This window comes from Onychostoma macrolepis, chromosome 14 (genome assembly GCF_012432095.1).
Source record: "Onychostoma macrolepis isolate SWU-2019 chromosome 14, ASM1243209v1, whole genome shotgun sequence".
Lineage (NCBI taxonomy): Eukaryota > Metazoa > Chordata > Actinopteri > Cypriniformes > Cyprinidae > Onychostoma > Onychostoma macrolepis.
In genome coordinates, this window is record NC_081168.1 from 14573482 (window position 1) to 14591071 (window position 17590).

General features: G+C 37.5%; 2 protein-coding genes across 3 annotated transcripts; both read right to left on the reverse strand.

The window, feature by feature from the left end:
- Positions 1 to 287: 287 nt before the first annotated feature.
- On the reverse strand, positions 288 to 10713 carry adh5 (alcohol dehydrogenase 5). 2 transcript variants are annotated; one of them, XM_058798134.1, is made up of 10 exons: positions 10575 to 10591; positions 8535 to 8636; positions 7647 to 7719; positions 2769 to 2910; positions 2573 to 2660; positions 1853 to 2072; positions 1501 to 1761; positions 1096 to 1231; positions 610 to 748; positions 288 to 493 (listed from the first exon to the last, which is right to left on the reverse strand). In XM_058798134.1, exons 3-10 carry the CDS (start codon positions 7713 to 7715, stop codon positions 469 to 471), a joined length of 1080 nt encoding a protein of 359 aa, XP_058654117.1. In that variant the 5' UTR covers positions 7716 to 7719; positions 8535 to 8636; positions 10575 to 10591; the 3' UTR covers positions 288 to 468. The 2 variants fall into 2 exon arrangements, with proteins under 2 accessions (XP_058654117.1, XP_058654116.1); XM_058798133.1 differs by lacking the exon at positions 7647 to 7719 and having other exon boundaries at positions 10575 to 10713.
- A 719-nt stretch (positions 10714 to 11432) lies between these two features.
- Positions 11433 to 14275, reverse strand: gar1 (GAR1 homolog, ribonucleoprotein). The gene is made up of 7 exons (XM_058798136.1): positions 14145 to 14275; positions 13572 to 13765; positions 13306 to 13460; positions 13071 to 13130; positions 12547 to 12661; positions 12273 to 12404; positions 11433 to 11939 (listed from the first exon to the last, which is right to left on the reverse strand). The coding sequence occupies exons 2-7, from the start codon at positions 13753 to 13755 to the stop codon at positions 11929 to 11931; spliced, it is 657 nt and encodes a 218-aa protein (XP_058654119.1). The 5' UTR covers positions 13756 to 13765; positions 14145 to 14275; the 3' UTR covers positions 11433 to 11928.
- Between the last annotated feature and the right edge of the window lie 3315 nt (positions 14276 to 17590).

The following is a 17590-nucleotide window of genomic DNA, read 5'->3' on the forward strand; positions in this document are numbered from 1 at the left end:
CGTGTAGCACTTTATGATTCATTAATGCTTCACTGCTCGATTAAAACCACTGTATATTTTTACATTTTCTATAACTTCATCAGGGAAAATAAACAATATTTTAGAATCATAACTTTTCCATTATGTGGTCAACTGAATAGTTTTTAACTCTTATATTAGTCACAATTTAGTTATTCAACTTATATGATTTTAAATGTACACATTCAAGATTTATAACATACAACAGAATATAGCGAGCCATTATACGGCAACATTTTGACATTAAAAAAAAAAAGAAGCACAGAATGTTCTTTGTTTGGTAATCAAATTTATTCAGTGTGTAATGAACTCTGCACACAAATAACCATTATCAGAACAACCTCTAACACAACAGTCAATACAGTAACTACTGAGACAAGGGTGTTAATGATTAGTATGTTTGTTTCATGGCAGGACAAGGCAGTTAGGACTCATGTTTGAACTCGAGGCTCAAAGCTGTAGGACGGTTCGGATACTGTGGAAGACACACAAAAGAAAGTTTGCATTTAAACACCAATTTGTTCCCCATATTGTATTAATATAACATGACAAATAATGACAGATAAAACCTGCATGTTATAAGATATGTACCTCTTCCCAGCATGCATCAGGTCAAACGCCTCATTGACCTGGGCAAAGGGCAATGTGTGAGTAACAAATTCATCCACCATCAGCTTCTTATTCATGTAGTCATTCACTAGCTTAGGGACACTCTCCACACTCTTCCAACCTGAAAGACAAAGAAAAGAATCCTTCTCTTATTAAGCGAATTGCCCGGCATATCATAATTTATATGTTATATGTCATTTGTAAATGTAAATGGTAACAGTCTATTATAAAAGAATGTTAATAAAATAAAACCAAATAAAAATAAAACAATGATAAAAACTAAATAATTATTAATATATACTAAAATGTATATATTTTCAAATCTAAAAATACTAAATTGGAAAAAAAAAAAAAAAATCAATGATACATTTTTATTAAAAATACAAATTAATACTATTATTATAAAAAACTAAAATGCAAAAATAATATAAAACAATGAAAAATAATAAAATTAAATAAAATACCCACCACCAAAAGCTGTGCCTTTCCATGTACGCCCTGTGACCAGCTGAAAGGGGCGGGTGGAGATTTCTTGCCCTGCTCCTGCCACACCAATGATAACACTGGTTCCCCAGCCTTTGTGACAAGCCTCAAGAGCAGCTCTCTGAATTCAAACATGACAATAAGAAACATGGCAAAAATAATGGTCATCCTGACCCTAAGTTGTATAAACAAGGCAATTATGCACTTCACATTAGTACAATAATATATTTTAGTACAATATAATTATTTTGGTCTCTAATTTTGAGTTACCATGGAGTCAAATATTCTGAGAAACAATAACGACTTCAACTAAGCAGTACACAGATGGGTGGCTGTATCTGCCAGCTTTTGTTCATCCCTAACTAAACGGCTGATGTTTCTGCAGCTCACCATAATGCCAACATTGCCAATGCATTCGAAGGAGTAGTCAACTCCTCCATCTGTCAGCTCCACAAGCACTTCCTGAATGGGCTTGCTGTGGTCCTTGGGGTTCACAAACTCAGTGGCTCCGAACCTCTTGGCAGTTTCAAACTTGTCTGGGTTGATGTCAATGCCAATGATCCTGGTGGCGCCGACTGACTTGCAGCCCATTATGACTGCAAGCCCCACTGCTCCCAAACCGAACACAGCACATGAAGAGCCGGCCTCAACCTGTCAGGGTGAATACAATTTCATAAGACATATTGAGGCAGCAAGACATATTTTAATCTAAAGAAATGCACATTAATTAAACAAAACAGACCTTAGCAGTATTGATAGCAGCTCCATATCCAGTGGAAATGCCACAGCCCAGCAGACACACTTTGTCCAGGGGGGCATTCTGATCCACTTTGGCCAGAGAGATATCAGCCACCACGGTGTATTCGGAGAAGGTGCTAGTACCCATAAAGTGGAAAAGCTGCTTTCCTTTACATGTGAACCTGGAGGTCTTATCAGTCATCAGACCCTGACCTTGTGTCACCCTAAAAAATTACATTACAACTAAGTATATACACAAACCAAACTATTTCAGTTAAAATGAACGATAAAAAGACCTATGCTACCATTCAAAAGTTGGGTTTGGTCTCTAATGCTCACCAAGGCTGCATTAATCAGAACAAAAATACAGTAAAAAATACAGTTATATTTTAAAATATTAATTCAATTTAAAATAACTTTCTAATTTTAATATACAATTTAAAAAAATTAATAAAAAAAAAACGTTTAAAAGAACATCATTTAAAATAGCTTAAATAGTTCAATTTGAGCTAACATATATATATATATATATATATATATTTTTTTTTTTTTTTGTCCTATGATTTTTTTTTTTTTCAATTTAATGTGTCCTTGCTGAATAATTGAATAATTTATTCAAAAAACAAACAAACAAACAAACAAAAAAACTCTTACTGACCCCAACTTTGAACAGTAGTGTATTTTCACAAAAGAAACATGAAAATTACATTATATTTATAATTACCTGATTTTCTGACACAGGTTGGTTTTAGGATTTTTACAAAACTTGCATTCTCCACATTGGGGTACATACAGCAGAATAACAGTATCACCTTCACAAAAAGTAAGAGTTTCAGGATTTCTGCATAAGTCCAAAAACAGCTCACACTTTACACATTACATGTCATTCACATGAGGGTAAAGAGTCCATTTTGACATGCCTGGTTTGAATTTGGTGACCCCTTCACCAACACTCTCAACAGTGCCTGCGCCCTCATGACCCAGGATGACAGGAAACAAGCCCTCAGGGTCACTTCCACTCAGAGTGTAGGCGTCAGTGTGACACACACCTGTAGCATGAATCTAAAACATACAACCACATAAAACTTCTCACGATTACAGATTTTGAACAGCTATGCATTTTTTTCTATAAATGACTTGATTGCTTAATTATTTAAATAAAGAACAAACACTCTTCTGCATAATTATGCTCAAGACAAGACAGCAGGATCAAAACTGAACATCAGTGCACCTGCCCAGTGTAAAAAAATCTGTCACAAAACATGGTGCTTTGGCAGGGTGCAGCTGCAAGCCAGTTTGCTACAACTTTAGTAGAGCCGGTGCAATTAGAAAGTGAAATCTCGAATCTTATCAGTTATGAAAATATCCCATAATCCTCTGATACACACGTGGTCAGAATTGTTGGTACCCTTGGTAAATATGATCAAAGAAGGCTCTGAAAATAAACCTGCATTATTAATCCTTTTGATCTTTTATTAAAAAAAATTAAATCTAATCTTTCATTGAACTAAAACAATTGAAAATGGGGGAAAAACGCATTATGAAATAAATGTTTTTTTTCTCAAATACACATTGGACACAATTATTGGCACCCCTAGAAATTCTTATAAGTAAAATATCTCTGAAGTATATTCCCATTCATATTTACAATTTTGAGCACTCCAGGGGGATTGAAATTATGAATTATTTCATGAATGAACATGAAATTATCCAGCTATGGCTTCCTGTTTCACAGGAATATAAATAGGAATTCCCTTAATCATCCATCACAATGAGAAAAACCAAAGAATATATTTCTGATGTGCAGCAAAAGATAATTGAGCTTCACAAATTAGTGAAGTGGCTTTAAGAAAAGAGCTAGAGCAGTGAAAATTCCCATTTCCACCATCAAGGCAATAATTAAGAATTTCCAATCAACATAAAACGCTACGAAACTGCCTGGAAGAGGAAGTGTGTCTATATCGTCCTAATGCACGGTGAGAAGGAGAGTTTGAGTGGCTAAAGACTCTCCAAGGACCACAGCTGGAGAACTGCAGAAAATAGTTGAGTCTCAGGGTCAGAAAACCTTTAAAAAAAAAAAAATTGTCAAACAGCCCCTACATCACCACATGTTGTTCGGGAGGGTTTCAAGAAAAATTCTCTTAGATCATCCAAAAACAATCTCCAGCATATTCAGTTATCACACACGACTGGAACTTCAAATGGAACTGGCTTCTATGGTTAGATTAAACTAAAAAAGAGCTTTTTAGCAGCAAACACTCAAATGGGTTTGGTGCACACAGGGATTAAAAAATAAATAAAAAATGTCAAATGTCAATGTCAAATTTATTTATATAGCACTATTAATTACAAACCATGGTTGTCCAATGTGCTTTACAGCAAAAGAAAAATAGAGAAAAAAAAATACACAACATACAATAAAACAATAAAAAGTAAGGCAAGAAAGTATTAATACACATTATAGGCCTCAGCAAAAGATACGTTTTTAAGATAAACTTAAAAGCAGATACAGAGGGAGCAAGTCTAATTGTGACAGGTAATTTATTCCAGAGTCTGGGGGCAACTACCGAGAATGCACGGTCACCTCTACACTTATACTTAGACCTAGGCATGAACAACAGTCTCTGATTGATTGAATGAATGAATGAATGAGGCATTTATATAGCGCTTTCATGTGTATTGCAATACACCCAAAGCGCTTTACAATCATGTGGGGTGGGGGGTCTCTCCTCAACCACCACCGGTGTGCAGCATCCACTTGGATGATGCGACGGCAGCCACAGGACAACGGCGCCAGTGCGCTCACCACACACCAGCTACACGTGGAGAGGAGAGAGTGTCGTAGAGCCAATCAAGTGGATGGGGATTATTGGGAAGCCATGATTGACAAGGGCCAGTGGAGGGAATTTGGCCAGGACACCGGGGTCACACCCCTACTCTTTACGATGAGTGTCATGGGATTTTTAATGACCACAGAGAGTCAGGACCTCGGTTTAACGTCTCATCTGAAAGACGGTGCTTTTTTACAGTATAGTGTCCCCGTCACTATACTGGGGCGTTAGGACCCACACAGACTGCAGGGTGAGCACCCCCTGCTGGCCTCACTAACACCTCTTCCAGCAGCAACCTAGTTTTCCCAGGAGGTCTCCCATCCAGGTACTGACCAGGCTCAGCCCTGCTTAGCTTCCATGGGCAACCGGTCTTGGGCTGCAGGGTGATATGGCTGTGGCCACTTGGAAGACCGAAGTGATCTACTGGAAAAATGTTCAATCAAAAGGTCAGAGAGGTAAGATGGGGCCATACAGTTTAAAGATTTGTACACTATAAGTAATATTTTAAAATCAATTCTGTAGCGCACAGGCAACCAGTGAAGAGAGCGTAAAATTGGAGTGATGTGGTCCCGTTTTCGAGTACCTGTGAGCAGTCTGGCTGCTGCATTTTGAACTAACTGTAATCGGGAAAGAGCTGATTGTAATTATCTATATGTTGGGATTAGCCAATAATCCAGCCTGGAGGATATAAAGGCATGGATTACTTTTTCAAAATTTTTGAAGGAGAGAAATGACTTTACTTTTGATAGCATTTCGCAACTGAAAAAAGCATGATTTCACGACCAAGTTTATCTGCTTATCAAATTTCAAAGACTCAAAGACAACACCCAGGTTTTTCACTGATGTCTTCACACAAGAGGACAGCCCACCAAGATTTCATTTGGGATTATGAATTGAATCTGAAGAACCAAAACTATTATTTATGTTTTACTTTCATTAAAATTCAGAAAGTTTAGAGACAATCTTTACATCTGACAAGCAAGCCATGAGAGTGTCCAAACCATCTGAATTACGTTTTAAGTGCAAATAAACTTGGGTGTCATCAGCATAACAATGGAACGACAGCCCATATTTCCTGAAAATAGAACCAAGTGGAAGCATGTATATTGAAAAAAGAAGGGGAGCCAAAATGGATCCCTGAGGAACCCCACATGATATAAAAGCATCACTAGAAAAATGATCTCCAAAGTTAACTGAAAACCTTCGATTAGAAAAACAAGATTTAAACCAATTTAAGGCACTACCCTTTATACCTGCACATTGCTCCAACCGAGCAATACGAACTTTGTGATCGACCGTATCAAATGCAGCGGTCAAGTCTAGGAGCACAAGCACAGCATAGTTACCAGAATCGCAGGTTACTAAAATATCATTTAAAACTTTCAACAATGCAGTCTCAGTAGAGTGATGTTTTTTAAAACCAGATTGAAATATTTCAAAAATCATATTGTCATCTAGAAAACCCTGCAATTGCTGTAGGACAGTTTTCTCTAAGATTTTAGCAATGAATGGCAAATTTGAGATAGGTCTAAAATTGGCTAACACTGTGGGGTCTAAGTTTTGTTTTTTAAGCAAGGGGTGGACTGTTGCATGTTTTAACAGGTCAGGTACAACACCAGTTTCTAAGCAGCGATTAATCATAATCAATAGATGAGGAAATGATGAAACTTGTTTAAGAAAGTATGGCGGATTAATATCAAAACAAGAGCCCGAAAGTTTAAACTGATCCACTATTTCTTTAAGATAAGTGCCAGAAATTGGTTCAAAATGACTAAAAACAGCACTGCAAACAGGGGGAAGAGAGGGATCGAAGGAAGAGGGAGTTATCCCCAGTCTAAGATCTCTTATCTTATTGACAAAAAAAATTAAGAAAAACTTCACACATAGATGAAGACATTTCAGGAAACAAACACACAGAGGGGTTCAAAGTAGTATTGATGATAGTGAAAAGTGTTTTTGGCCTGTGACAGTTTTTAGTAATGATTTCTAAAAAATATCTTGATTTTGCTGCTTTGACTGCCTTCTGGTATTGCAATAGCGAATCACTTAATATTTCAAACGAGACCTGGAGTTTGTCCGTTTTCCATTTACGCTCTGCTCTTCTACAACACTTCCTGAGCGAGCGTATGGTCTCATCTATCCAGGGCTCAGACCTAGGTTTTCGTTTTAGGGTTTTTAGAGGTGCCACTGAGTCTAAAACATTTGCAGAAATATAATTAAACCTGGATAGGAGCTCCTCAGCACTCAAATCTGTTTGAGAATCATCCAGGGATAGAGTGGCATCACAGAAAGCTAAGGAAAAAGCATTTTTGGTGGTAGAAGTAATTAGCCGGGACTGGAGGGCAGATGAAGTACGATTTGAAATATTTAAAACACAAGGAACCATAAACATAACAGTCTTGTGATCAGAGAAACCATTTTCACACACCTCAAGGTCACAGAGAGAAAAACCATGCGATAATACTAAGTCAAGTGTATGTCCATGCTGATGGGTAGGGACATTAACCTGTAGAACTATATCAAAAGCTTGTAATAAATTGATGAAATCCTTAGCTAAAAGGTCATTAGTGCAGCAAACATGAACATTGAAGTCTCCCAGAATTAATATTTTGGTATAAATTCCCCCAATAAATCTGCAAAATCGGTTAAAAAGACCTTATTGTATTTTGGGGGATGATAAATCACTGCTATGAGAAATGGATCAGAAAGTTCCAGAGCAAATAACTGCAATTCAAAACTGCTGTATTCATTAAAAGGGACAGAGTGACAGGAAAAAGTGTCTTTATAGATGGAGGCCAAGCCTCCACCCCGGCCCGTAGTACGAGGAGAGTTGTAGAACGAACAGTTTGTTGGTAGCAGTTCAGAAAATGGGCTTAAGTCCCCAGTCGTAAGCCAAGTTTCAGTAAGAAAAACGAAATCCAAATCGCGGGAAGAGATAAAATCATTAATAATAAAAGTCTTATTTACCACTGATCTGGTGTTGATCAAACCCATCTTTAGCCGTAGGAGGTTATCGCTGGACTCTACTGACTGCATTGCCCTGCAGTAAAAAAAAAATACCCTGTGTACACAATGAAATATACTGCTGTATTTTTGATGTTGTGGGCCTATATTTCTGCTTTAGACACATGGCATCACTGATTCTATCAAATACCAACAGATAAAACTCAATAAGGGACTGACTGTGTTAGAAATCTTATAATGGGCCATGTTTGGATCTTCCAACCGTACAATAATCCAAACACAAACCTCAAAAACAACACAAAAATGGGTCACTGAGCACAAAACCAAGCTTCTCCTGGCCATTCCAGTCCTCTGACCTGAACCCTGCAGAAAATGAGTGGTGAACTGAAGAGAAGAAGCGCTAACATGGAGCTGGGAATCTAAAGGGTCTGGAGTGATTCTGGATGAAGGAATGGTCTCTGATCTCTTGTCAGGTGTTCTCTAACCTCATCAGGCATTATAGGAGAAAACTCCGAGCTGTTATTTTGGCAAATGGAGGTTTCAAAAAGTATTGAATAAAAGGGTACCGTTAACTGTGGCCAATGTGTATTAGAGATAAACATTTATTTCATGATGTTTTCCCTCCATTTTAAATTATTATTCTCCAATGAAAGGTTAGATTTTTGAAAGAAAGGATCAAAAGGATTAACAATGCAGATTAATTTCACAGCCTTCTTTGATCATATGTATCAATGGTACCAACAATTCTGACCATGTGTGTATGTCAGTTTAAAATGTTAAAAAACAAAGATTTTATGTAGCACCAAAGCGCTTTGTGTCATCTACAATCTATGCACATCAAATAACATATTGCTTTTGTCAAGAAGTACAATGTTCAGATTAATGATTTACCTTCACTCGAACTTCATGGGCTTTAGGTGGAGCTACTTCCACTTCCTCAATGGAAAGAGGCTTACCAGCCTCCCAGGCCACTGCTGCCTTGCATTTGATCACCTGAGGATGATTTGAGAAGATAGCAGTTCATAAATAATCTCAGAAGAGTTGTTTTGGTAACTCCTTTCCCCATAAAATGAAGATTATGTAAGCAACTGCTCTGGATGGTTTTATGCAGATACAATGGAGTTCCAGATTCAGTTGATTCAGATTCAGACGCACAAAACCATGTGATTTTTAATACAGTTTGTGTACAATATAGCAAAATCGGCCCAATATATGGTGAATCTCCATTTACATGCTGTAATAAATCTCTGCTGAAAGCCCGTTGAATGCAACAATGAAGACATTAGACTGACACGTTTCTGATCTTTTAATGCATTGCACATTTCTGAATAGAGTCTGGGAATGTGTCGTCACAGCGGCAATGCATTCTGGGAATTTAGGTCACGGGAGCTACAGCGGAGACTGAGTGGTAGTGAATGTAGACTTTTTATATTATTTAATGTTTATATTATTCTACTTAAGATCGCGTTGCAGTGATTAAGGTTTACTGTATCATCAATTGCCACATCCCTTTGCATGGCCGGTGTGAAAAACGTGCTTTCTCCGCGTTAGAAAGCCGAAAAAGCAGAGGTTTTACCTGCAGACATTGATGATAAGGGCTATGGCAATTGATCATTCCAACGCGATCTAAGTTGAATCATAAACATTAAATATGTTTACATTCACTACGGAACTCAGATGAAAATTAAACCGAAACTCTAAAATAAAATGTGGCTTTATAATTCAATCAATCAATCAATCAAACTTTTATTACAGACTCAAGGTCCAGATTTTAAAAAGACAGTAGTCAACATATACAACCCATAGCATCTATCACAAACATAAAGAGTTACAACAAAACCAACAATACCAGTGTCTCCACAACTTTGACTGATACCGTGTAGTACTAATTCATCTCTGTAGATTTAATATATTATAGATACAGTGATTTGCATTAAACTGTAAGCCCTCACACCACTAATAGAAGGAAATCATGTATGGAAATGTTGCGGCAGCTCCTTAATACCCGGCCACTTTTTGTACGGATTAAGTTTCCTTCATTCATTTGATCGCTCGCATCGTTGTTCGGCATCCTAGCAGGAGTCTTCAACTTGGTTCGGTCAAGTCAATGTATTTATTTGCACAGCATCCACAATACACATCGTTTCAAAGCAGCTTCAAGTTCTGTTACCTCTATAATGGCTTAACTCTTAACACCGAGCAGTTTTACCGGGCAATATGACGATATAACAATGATCCACTGTTTGAGATCTAGCTATAGTGTATTCTCCCCTTACAAAATTAGCCATGGTTTTGCAACTCTAACCACAGTTTATCCATGGTATTTAAGATTGTGGTTATATGAATGGTAATACATACACCAAAAACACGGTCGCTACACGTTTACTATAGTAAAACCATGGTCAATTGTCATAAGTGTTTTAGCAGTTAGCATATATCAGTACCACTGTAGTGAAGGAGACTGATTAGTAATGAATATTTGCAGCCTCTCAGACAAACAACAGAGCGATTTTTTTTATTTAAAGAGATTTACATGTTAGTCCGTTTTATTCTAAGTGTATGTAAGATGTTTTTCAAAAAATATGAATGTAAAACGGTCTGCTTTTTCTGTGGTGATTTGCATTTGTTTACGCTGTGTGCTCCTGAGCGTGACCTAAAACATGGCAGAATCCGACGCGGCGTGACGTAGGTTCCCAAGCTCTATAACGTTACCGAAAACAGGTCAAAGCAGCACAATGGATCTTTGTATACCTAAATCTGCACTCATGCCATGCATGCACAAGAAGTGCTGCTACATATTTGAAACCGTTTTTGATCGAACCTCTTGACACACAAATATTGCAAAATTACGTACATTAAACGCGCCCAAATGCACACCGTAAATACTTTATGTATTTCAAAGGGTAAGTGTAAATTTCACTGCCAACTTACTTTCCCAGTTGTGCCCATGCTTTTCTTCCACCACTACAGGAAGCGAAGGGGTGTGGCAAACTGAAGAACTCTTTCTTCAACCAATGAGAGACCAGGATGTGGCTACGCTTGAGCAAAGTTCGTTGTTTTTCTCAGGGACAGCAGCGCTTTTGCATTTTATTGGCCGGTTGCTAATGCCTATACACACTGTAAATATGTAATTAGTTATATGGATTGTATATTTTACAGAGAAAAATGTTTTCCAACAAATAATGACATTACACTAAAACGTTAATGTTTTCTTTTTTTTTATCCTAAGTAAAAAGTATGATTCACCTTATCATTTAGGCGGTAAAAGGGAGATAATTGGACAAGGTGGCTGTTAATTGAACTACTTAACTAGCAGCATTTTTAAACTTTCAGCAGTTTAAATAGGTTGGTGTATTTGTATTATAATGACCAAATCAAGTTAGGAACTGTAAAATATACAGTGACCAAAATGCCATCCTGTAATATCTGAAACGCTGTCACTTGTTTTTGCATTAGACTTGGAAATCCATCAGCATATTAAAAAAATATATATTTTAAGCTGTCATCAGTGACATAGCATGTATATCCAAGAATAGTCGAAGCAATTTCCTAATGTTATTGCACAGAAGGTCTGGAAAACCCCTGACTAAACACTTTGTCCAGCTCTTGATAACACTACACATTGCTTTTTATAAACAGTCTCTGACAGCTTTGGAGTAGCAGGAATCTCCCCCATTCAAACAACCCAGTATTTACATTTGAGCAATAGCAGATTCTTTTGGAATTTGTGAACAAACATGTTGGTACATAACAGTAGACATAGTACAAACAAGTCGACCAAGTTACAAGTACAGTAAATATACCATCAATTTTATTATGCAAGTCCATGGTGGCATATGGAGTTCAAATGAAACAGATTGCAATTCTGTATATGCAAATATCCATTATAATCCAACAATGAAACGTTTTTTACATTATAATTATTATTGTCTGTGGAGTTGGCTTTACAATTTTGTCACACCACATAACCTTGATGTTGTTCAAATCTATATTGGTCCAACCATTAGTGAATGCACACCAACCAGTCCAAGTTGGGGAGACACTCGCCCTCTTTGTACACAGGGATGTGGTAACTTAAAACATCAGCCCTATCAGTATACCAAATAAAAAAATTATACTGCAGAAAACTACACATATGGTACAAAAAGTAAAAAGTTCAGCTGTACAAGAGAGGCATCAGTTAACAGTCTAAAGACTCTGTTAGGCCCCCAAATGCTGCTTCTGGCTTCTCACTGGAAGTCTCTCCCGCAGATTTAAGGACACATCCCATACTGAGAGACCTTCATCATCTTCCACCTGCAAAGTAAGAAATATGTGATGTGTTTCTCCTATTAAAATGAAGATGTTTTAATTAAATGAAAAAAGCAGATCAGGTATTTACACACAATACACTGCTAGTCAATGGAGATGATTCTATGTAAATGCAGCGTTGGTGTTCATGAGGCATCTTTCAAAAAGATCGCAACTTTTTAACATTAATGTGACTTCAAAATATATATTTTTGTTTGTGGATTGGTAAAGGCATGAAGGTAAGCACATGATGGAATTTTCATTTTTGGATAAATTCCTCCATTAAACTGAATTCAGTACTTTCATCATTATTTTCTGATGATCATCATAGCTAATTACCTCTGAATCCACGTCCACCGCCTCCACCTCTGCCTCCTCTGAATCCTCCCCCACCGCGTCCACCAAATCCTCCACGTCCACCAAATCCTCCACGACCACCACCATTACCACCACGACCTCCACGGAAGCCACCTGCAAATATATCATTCACTTTAGGGATTATACCTTCAAAGGTAAACCACAATGTTAAAGTTATATGTAGCGGTTATAACCAGAGATGATGATCAAACTGAATCAATCAGCATATGTATGACATTTTCTTGTGTGATCTTACCTCCTCTCCCACCTCTTCCTCCTCCTCTACCTCCTCCACGGGGCGGGCCCTTCTCACCTGGAGGCCTAGGGAGGAATCTCTGGAGGGGCAGGAGCTTCATAGGATCAATGTAGAACTGATGCAAGAGGAGAGAAAGAGAAAAGCTAATTAAAAATATCTGCAAAATACTATACGTTACATCCTAGTGTATTGATAAGAGGCAGCAAAGTCAAAGGAAGCTGCAAAAATTGCTTGAAGGCTCCTAAGAATCCCTTTGATATTCTGAAGCAGTATCTGCTTCTAAATTATGGATAATTTTAAAAGAACACCCACTGATCGTTGTCTAATATTGGAAATAACACTGATAAGTGGTGGGGTGTTCTTTAAAAAATATATAACTGCATAAATTAAAACGTACTGCATAAACATTGATCATTGACAGACATGTTATGCTTCAACTACCAACCTAATACTAAAAAAAAATTATCAGAAAATAGGTTCAAACCAACACTACACATCTAGGGTCCCAAAAAGACTGAAATTACCTTCTGTAACTTCTTGAAAGAAGATGCCTTCATATTTTCAGAAAGTTTCACTGAAAAATACTGAGGAATTTGATAAGGACACATTTAATGACATTTAGTTAATTAACAAATTCTGACATACAAGATAAGTTTTGTTTTTTCTCAGCAAAGTTTTGATTATGCTGATAATTTAGAGCCCTTTAAGTCTTTGTAACATCTGACAGCACTGATCCAATGCAATAACAGGTAAGGATACAAAATCACGAAGCTGCCCAAAGATCTCGTCCACTTTTCCAATTTGCTCTTTGTTTTCCAGGTATACAGGAGCGTTGAAGTAAGGGACTTTATTGTCGTTCGTCACACATTTACAGACAATATCATCCTCACAGGGGTGCATGAACTCTCCCAAAGCTGAGACACGAAGAGCATGAATACCAGTTATAACAACATGCAGTCTTGCAGTGCAAACGCAATCTAATGTAAATGCAAAGAGAAGCGTGAAAGAAAACAAAGGCACCTTACCGACAACATATTCCGGTGGACCAAAGTCTTGATATCTGTTAAATCCACCTCTGCCGCCGCCGCCGCCTCGACCCCCTCCAAATCCGCCTCCACGACCCCCTCCAAATCCGCCTCCACGACCACCACCTCTGTTAAAACCACCGCCACGACCCCCTCCTCGACCACCACCCCCGCGGAATGACATGATAGAGATTCTGTAAAAACACATGAAACCAATCTCTAGCTAAATAAGACAACACGAGCTCAACGACCAGAAATCAAAATTTAGTCTGCTCATCGTGAACGAAACAAACCCTGAAAAAAAGACTGCATTTCCAGGTTTAATGTAAATAGTTTTAGGATTGAACATTTCTTATAATAAACCATAATCATAAACAGTCAAAAAAGAAATAGCAGCCCTGGTAACGTTAACTTAGTGGAGTACTGTCGAGCACGGTTAACTAAGGACGTTAGCCTTTTAGCATATCTAATACTCCAGAGTGCAAAAAATATAGGCAAATAATACCATAACGTATTTTACTCAAACATATGTTAATATGAAACTCGAACTGAAAAGCGAAAAGCATAATTTACCTTTAAATATGGTTGGCTGGACTATCAATGAGCACGCTATTGACTCTGGAAACACATGTGCCTGCACTGCCTGCCGTAAAGGAACACCGGCTCACAGACTGTCGTAAACACGGAAGTCAATACCATGTTTGGGCGATAGAGGCATACGTGTCAAGTGAAAGCAGGGGCCAGTTGTTCAAAAAGTTAAATCTGGACCAGAATTATATGGAAAATGGGGATAGGAAACATTACACTTAAAAAACAAACAAACACACAAACTGCTGAATAATGGCTTGGATAAACAGCGAGTATATAACGCATTAATGACATATTTAAGAAAGGTGCATCTGTGTAATAGGATTTAGAAGCGAATTTATTACCATTAATGTTTATTTTATTTTATTTTTTTTTCCTTCTTTCTTTTCTTCAGCTTAGTTTTTCTTCCTATTCCATCAATGATCCACACTCCAGCTCAGTACGTGGCAGGAATGCACATTTCTGTTTGTTTGCCAACCGCCATAAAAAGCCAGAAGAAGAAGAAGAATCTGGATTTGGAAATCCTATGTTTTACTATCCAGAATCAGGTAACCAATCTTACTTGTGACGGTTTTTCAAAGCAAAATTGGATCGTATAACCCTGATCCAGATACACACTTTTTCAGATTTCTAAATCTGGAGTGCTCTGCATAGCCCCTAAAGCAGAGACCTTCAACCCTGTTCCTGGGGACCCACTATCCTGAAGAGTTTAGCAGCCCTAGTCAAACACACCTGAAGCAGCCAATCAAGCTCCTCAAGACTGCTTGAAAATTGCAGGCAGGTGTGCTGAAGCAGGTTGGAAATAAACTTTTCAGGAGAGTGGGTCCCCAGGAACAGGGTTGAAGACCTCTGCCCTAAGGGACATGGTAATGGAAAAAAACAAACAAACAAACAAACAAAAATACAACAACTTTAAATGAAATATTATATTTTTGTTTGATATTGACAGGATCTGCTGGGATCACAATAATCTAGTTTTTTTGGATCAAAAGTATCCCAATCAACACAAACTAAGAATTTAATCCAGATCAAAACCAAGAGTGGATTTTGTGATCTAATCCTAATTCAGAATAATTTTCTTTCTCTCTTTTGAACAACCCATTTTTAAGATTTGATCCAATCCGATGGCCAAAATCCGATCAGATTACTTTTAAACAACTGGCCCCAGAAGATTACAGTTGAGGTGAGATACAGTATAAATTGTCAGAGAATTTATTAAAATAAATAGAGAATATATATTAAAATAATTATTTTTAAGCTATTATACCTTTTTAAATATACTGTAGCATTCTCGAGACAACAGCAAGGCGTTGTGCAGTACAAGGGGTGTTCGTAACACCACGACTTATTCAGAGCAGCACACTTGAACCAGCAGGGAAATCTTTTGCCCCTCTTTCCCAATACTTCCCTCACACACATCCAACTCACACAGAACATTCAAATACAACAGAAGAAAGTAAGTGCAACATTAACATTAAGACATTCCTTTTACAACAGTAACCTTCTGAACACGCTACAATATATTTTCATCATTTAGCTTACTGTATGTAGTTGAGGTTTTAGTACATTTTTGTTACTCGTTCTTACTAATGTCACGTAATATGTTTCATTTTACAAGAGATTTTCCCTTGAGAAGAAACACACACACACACAAACCATTGCCATATTAAAGATTTTTTTTTCTGAAAGTGACTTCACAGATTTTGAAAAAAGTCTAGAAGTCTAAATGACCCTGTCACCCGTGTAAGAAATATGAATGCATGCACTGAGGAAACAGCAGAGGTCACTCTTGACACATGATGAGCTGAGCGGCGTAGATTACAGTATCTCTGGAGGGGCTGTAATGATAGTGAGGGACCAGAACATTTGGATTCTGATCAGGGAACTGCTGGCTCTCCTGGGTCTACACAGGAGAAGGCGATATCTGTAAATAGAAGTCAGTTTTCCCCCAAATCTCTCTACCTCATTTCTTTTTTTTTTTTTTTTTTTTAGTTTTTCTTGAATGCCGCAGGCAACTGTCAGCATCCAGCATGGGAACTTGAGTAGTGTACCGAAGAAGAGGGAGAGAGCGCTAGACAGCCAGAGAGAGAGTACCCTACATCAAGAGGAGTGCCGCACTCTATGTGGAGCTTATTATAACCTTGTGTTGTATATCTTGTACCACAAATACCTTTACACTTTCCCTTAAACCTTTTAGAGAATAAATCCTGCCTTTATACCTGCACGTCCTCGAACTCAACAGTGACTGGAATTTTGACTTTATCTCTTCTTGGCTGACTGAGAGACACTACAGCATCTGAATGTCAATATTTGATGCTGGGCTAGCACACACATGCTCAGAAGCTGTGTTGCTTTTCATTGTGGAGATGGAAGACATACACAAGCAATGTTTTGTATGTGCAAAAATGTGTCTGGATGGATGATGCAGTTTCAAAATTGAACAACTGTATTATTCCTAACACATTTTATATTCAATATATACATCTACGCAGTTGATAAGACCTTCATACTGTGAATGAAATATTGAATAATATTGAGAAAAAAACAACAACAAAAACAACATTTCTTTTTAGAAGAGCCAAAAATTTGATTCATCAAGGACAAAAGCATTCAAAACTAAGGTGTCTTTAAAATGCCTGCCAATTTAAATTCCTCATTCTTACTCCTGTGAGGCTCACGAGTTCTTTACCTTGGAAAACATGTTGTAAATCACCACAATGTGTCGCCGCTCCACACATTCCTTTTACAACTTTCAGGACATAACCCATGTGATTTAATTGCACAAATGTGGAGTGGTTCGTATCCTATCGTATCGATTTCGTGGTTGGGTAATCCGTGATTGCCACAATGGTCAGTCAGATTATGGGGAAAGAAGGCAATGTGGCCTTTTAGACTGTAATGGGGGGGAAAGTCTGTTAATTGCCACTGACTGCTGAAAGTAAATTAATTATTGATCGCTTACGCTACTTTTTTTTTTGTACTTACATAGCTTTACAAATCCTTTTATCTCCCCTAAATGTAAGTACATTTCCGCTCTGGCATAATTACACACAGAGGGTAGCCCATGGACCACTGAGCACCTCATTAGATCCAAAAAGTTGTTTATTCTGGATTTGTTTGGGATGCGTATACCAAAAGATGTCTCTCACACATTTTGTAGAATTTCGTAATGGATGTCATTTGGTAACTGAGAAAAAGCACATTTTTGTGCAAAAAAGAGTTTTCGCATAGAGATTCATCAATACATTTGTGTTTAAATTAATTTGAAGTTTAGTAATTTAGTTAAAAATATAAAGGTTTCATTCTAAAAACACTATTGTTTTCAACACTGATCATATAACTAGCATCAAATTATCATACAGGTATTAGAATGAGTTCAAGATTTCATGAGTTCATGTGACGTTTAAGGACTTGTAAGGAATTCAGGCCAT

What these genes read in the sequence shown, in the direction of transcription:
- adh5 (XM_058798133.1), bottom strand. An exon ending in CTGCTATCAATACTGCTAAG is followed by an intron (nt 1,762 to 1,852) that starts GTCTGTTTTGTT and finishes TCACCCTGACAG; the next exon opens with GTTGAGGCCGGCTCTTCATG. An exon ending in TTGGCAATGTTGGCATTATG is followed by an intron (nt 1,232 to 1,500) that starts GTGAGCTGCAGA and finishes GTTTGAATTCAG; the next exon opens with AGAGCTGCTCTTGAGGCTTG.
- gar1 (XM_058798136.1), bottom strand. Translation starts at nt 13,755, where the DNA reads ATGTCATTCCGCGGGGGTGGTGGTCGAGGAGGGGGTCGTGGCGGTGGT. An exon ending in TTGGGCAGCTTCGTGATTTT is followed by an intron (nt 13,131 to 13,305) that starts GTATCCTTACCT and finishes CAAATTCCTCAG; the next exon opens with TATTTTTCAGTGAAACTTTC. An exon ending in CTTTCAAGAAGTTACAGAAG is followed by an intron (nt 12,662 to 13,070) that starts GTAATTTCAGTC and finishes CTCTTGCATCAG; the next exon opens with TTCTACATTGATCCTATGAA.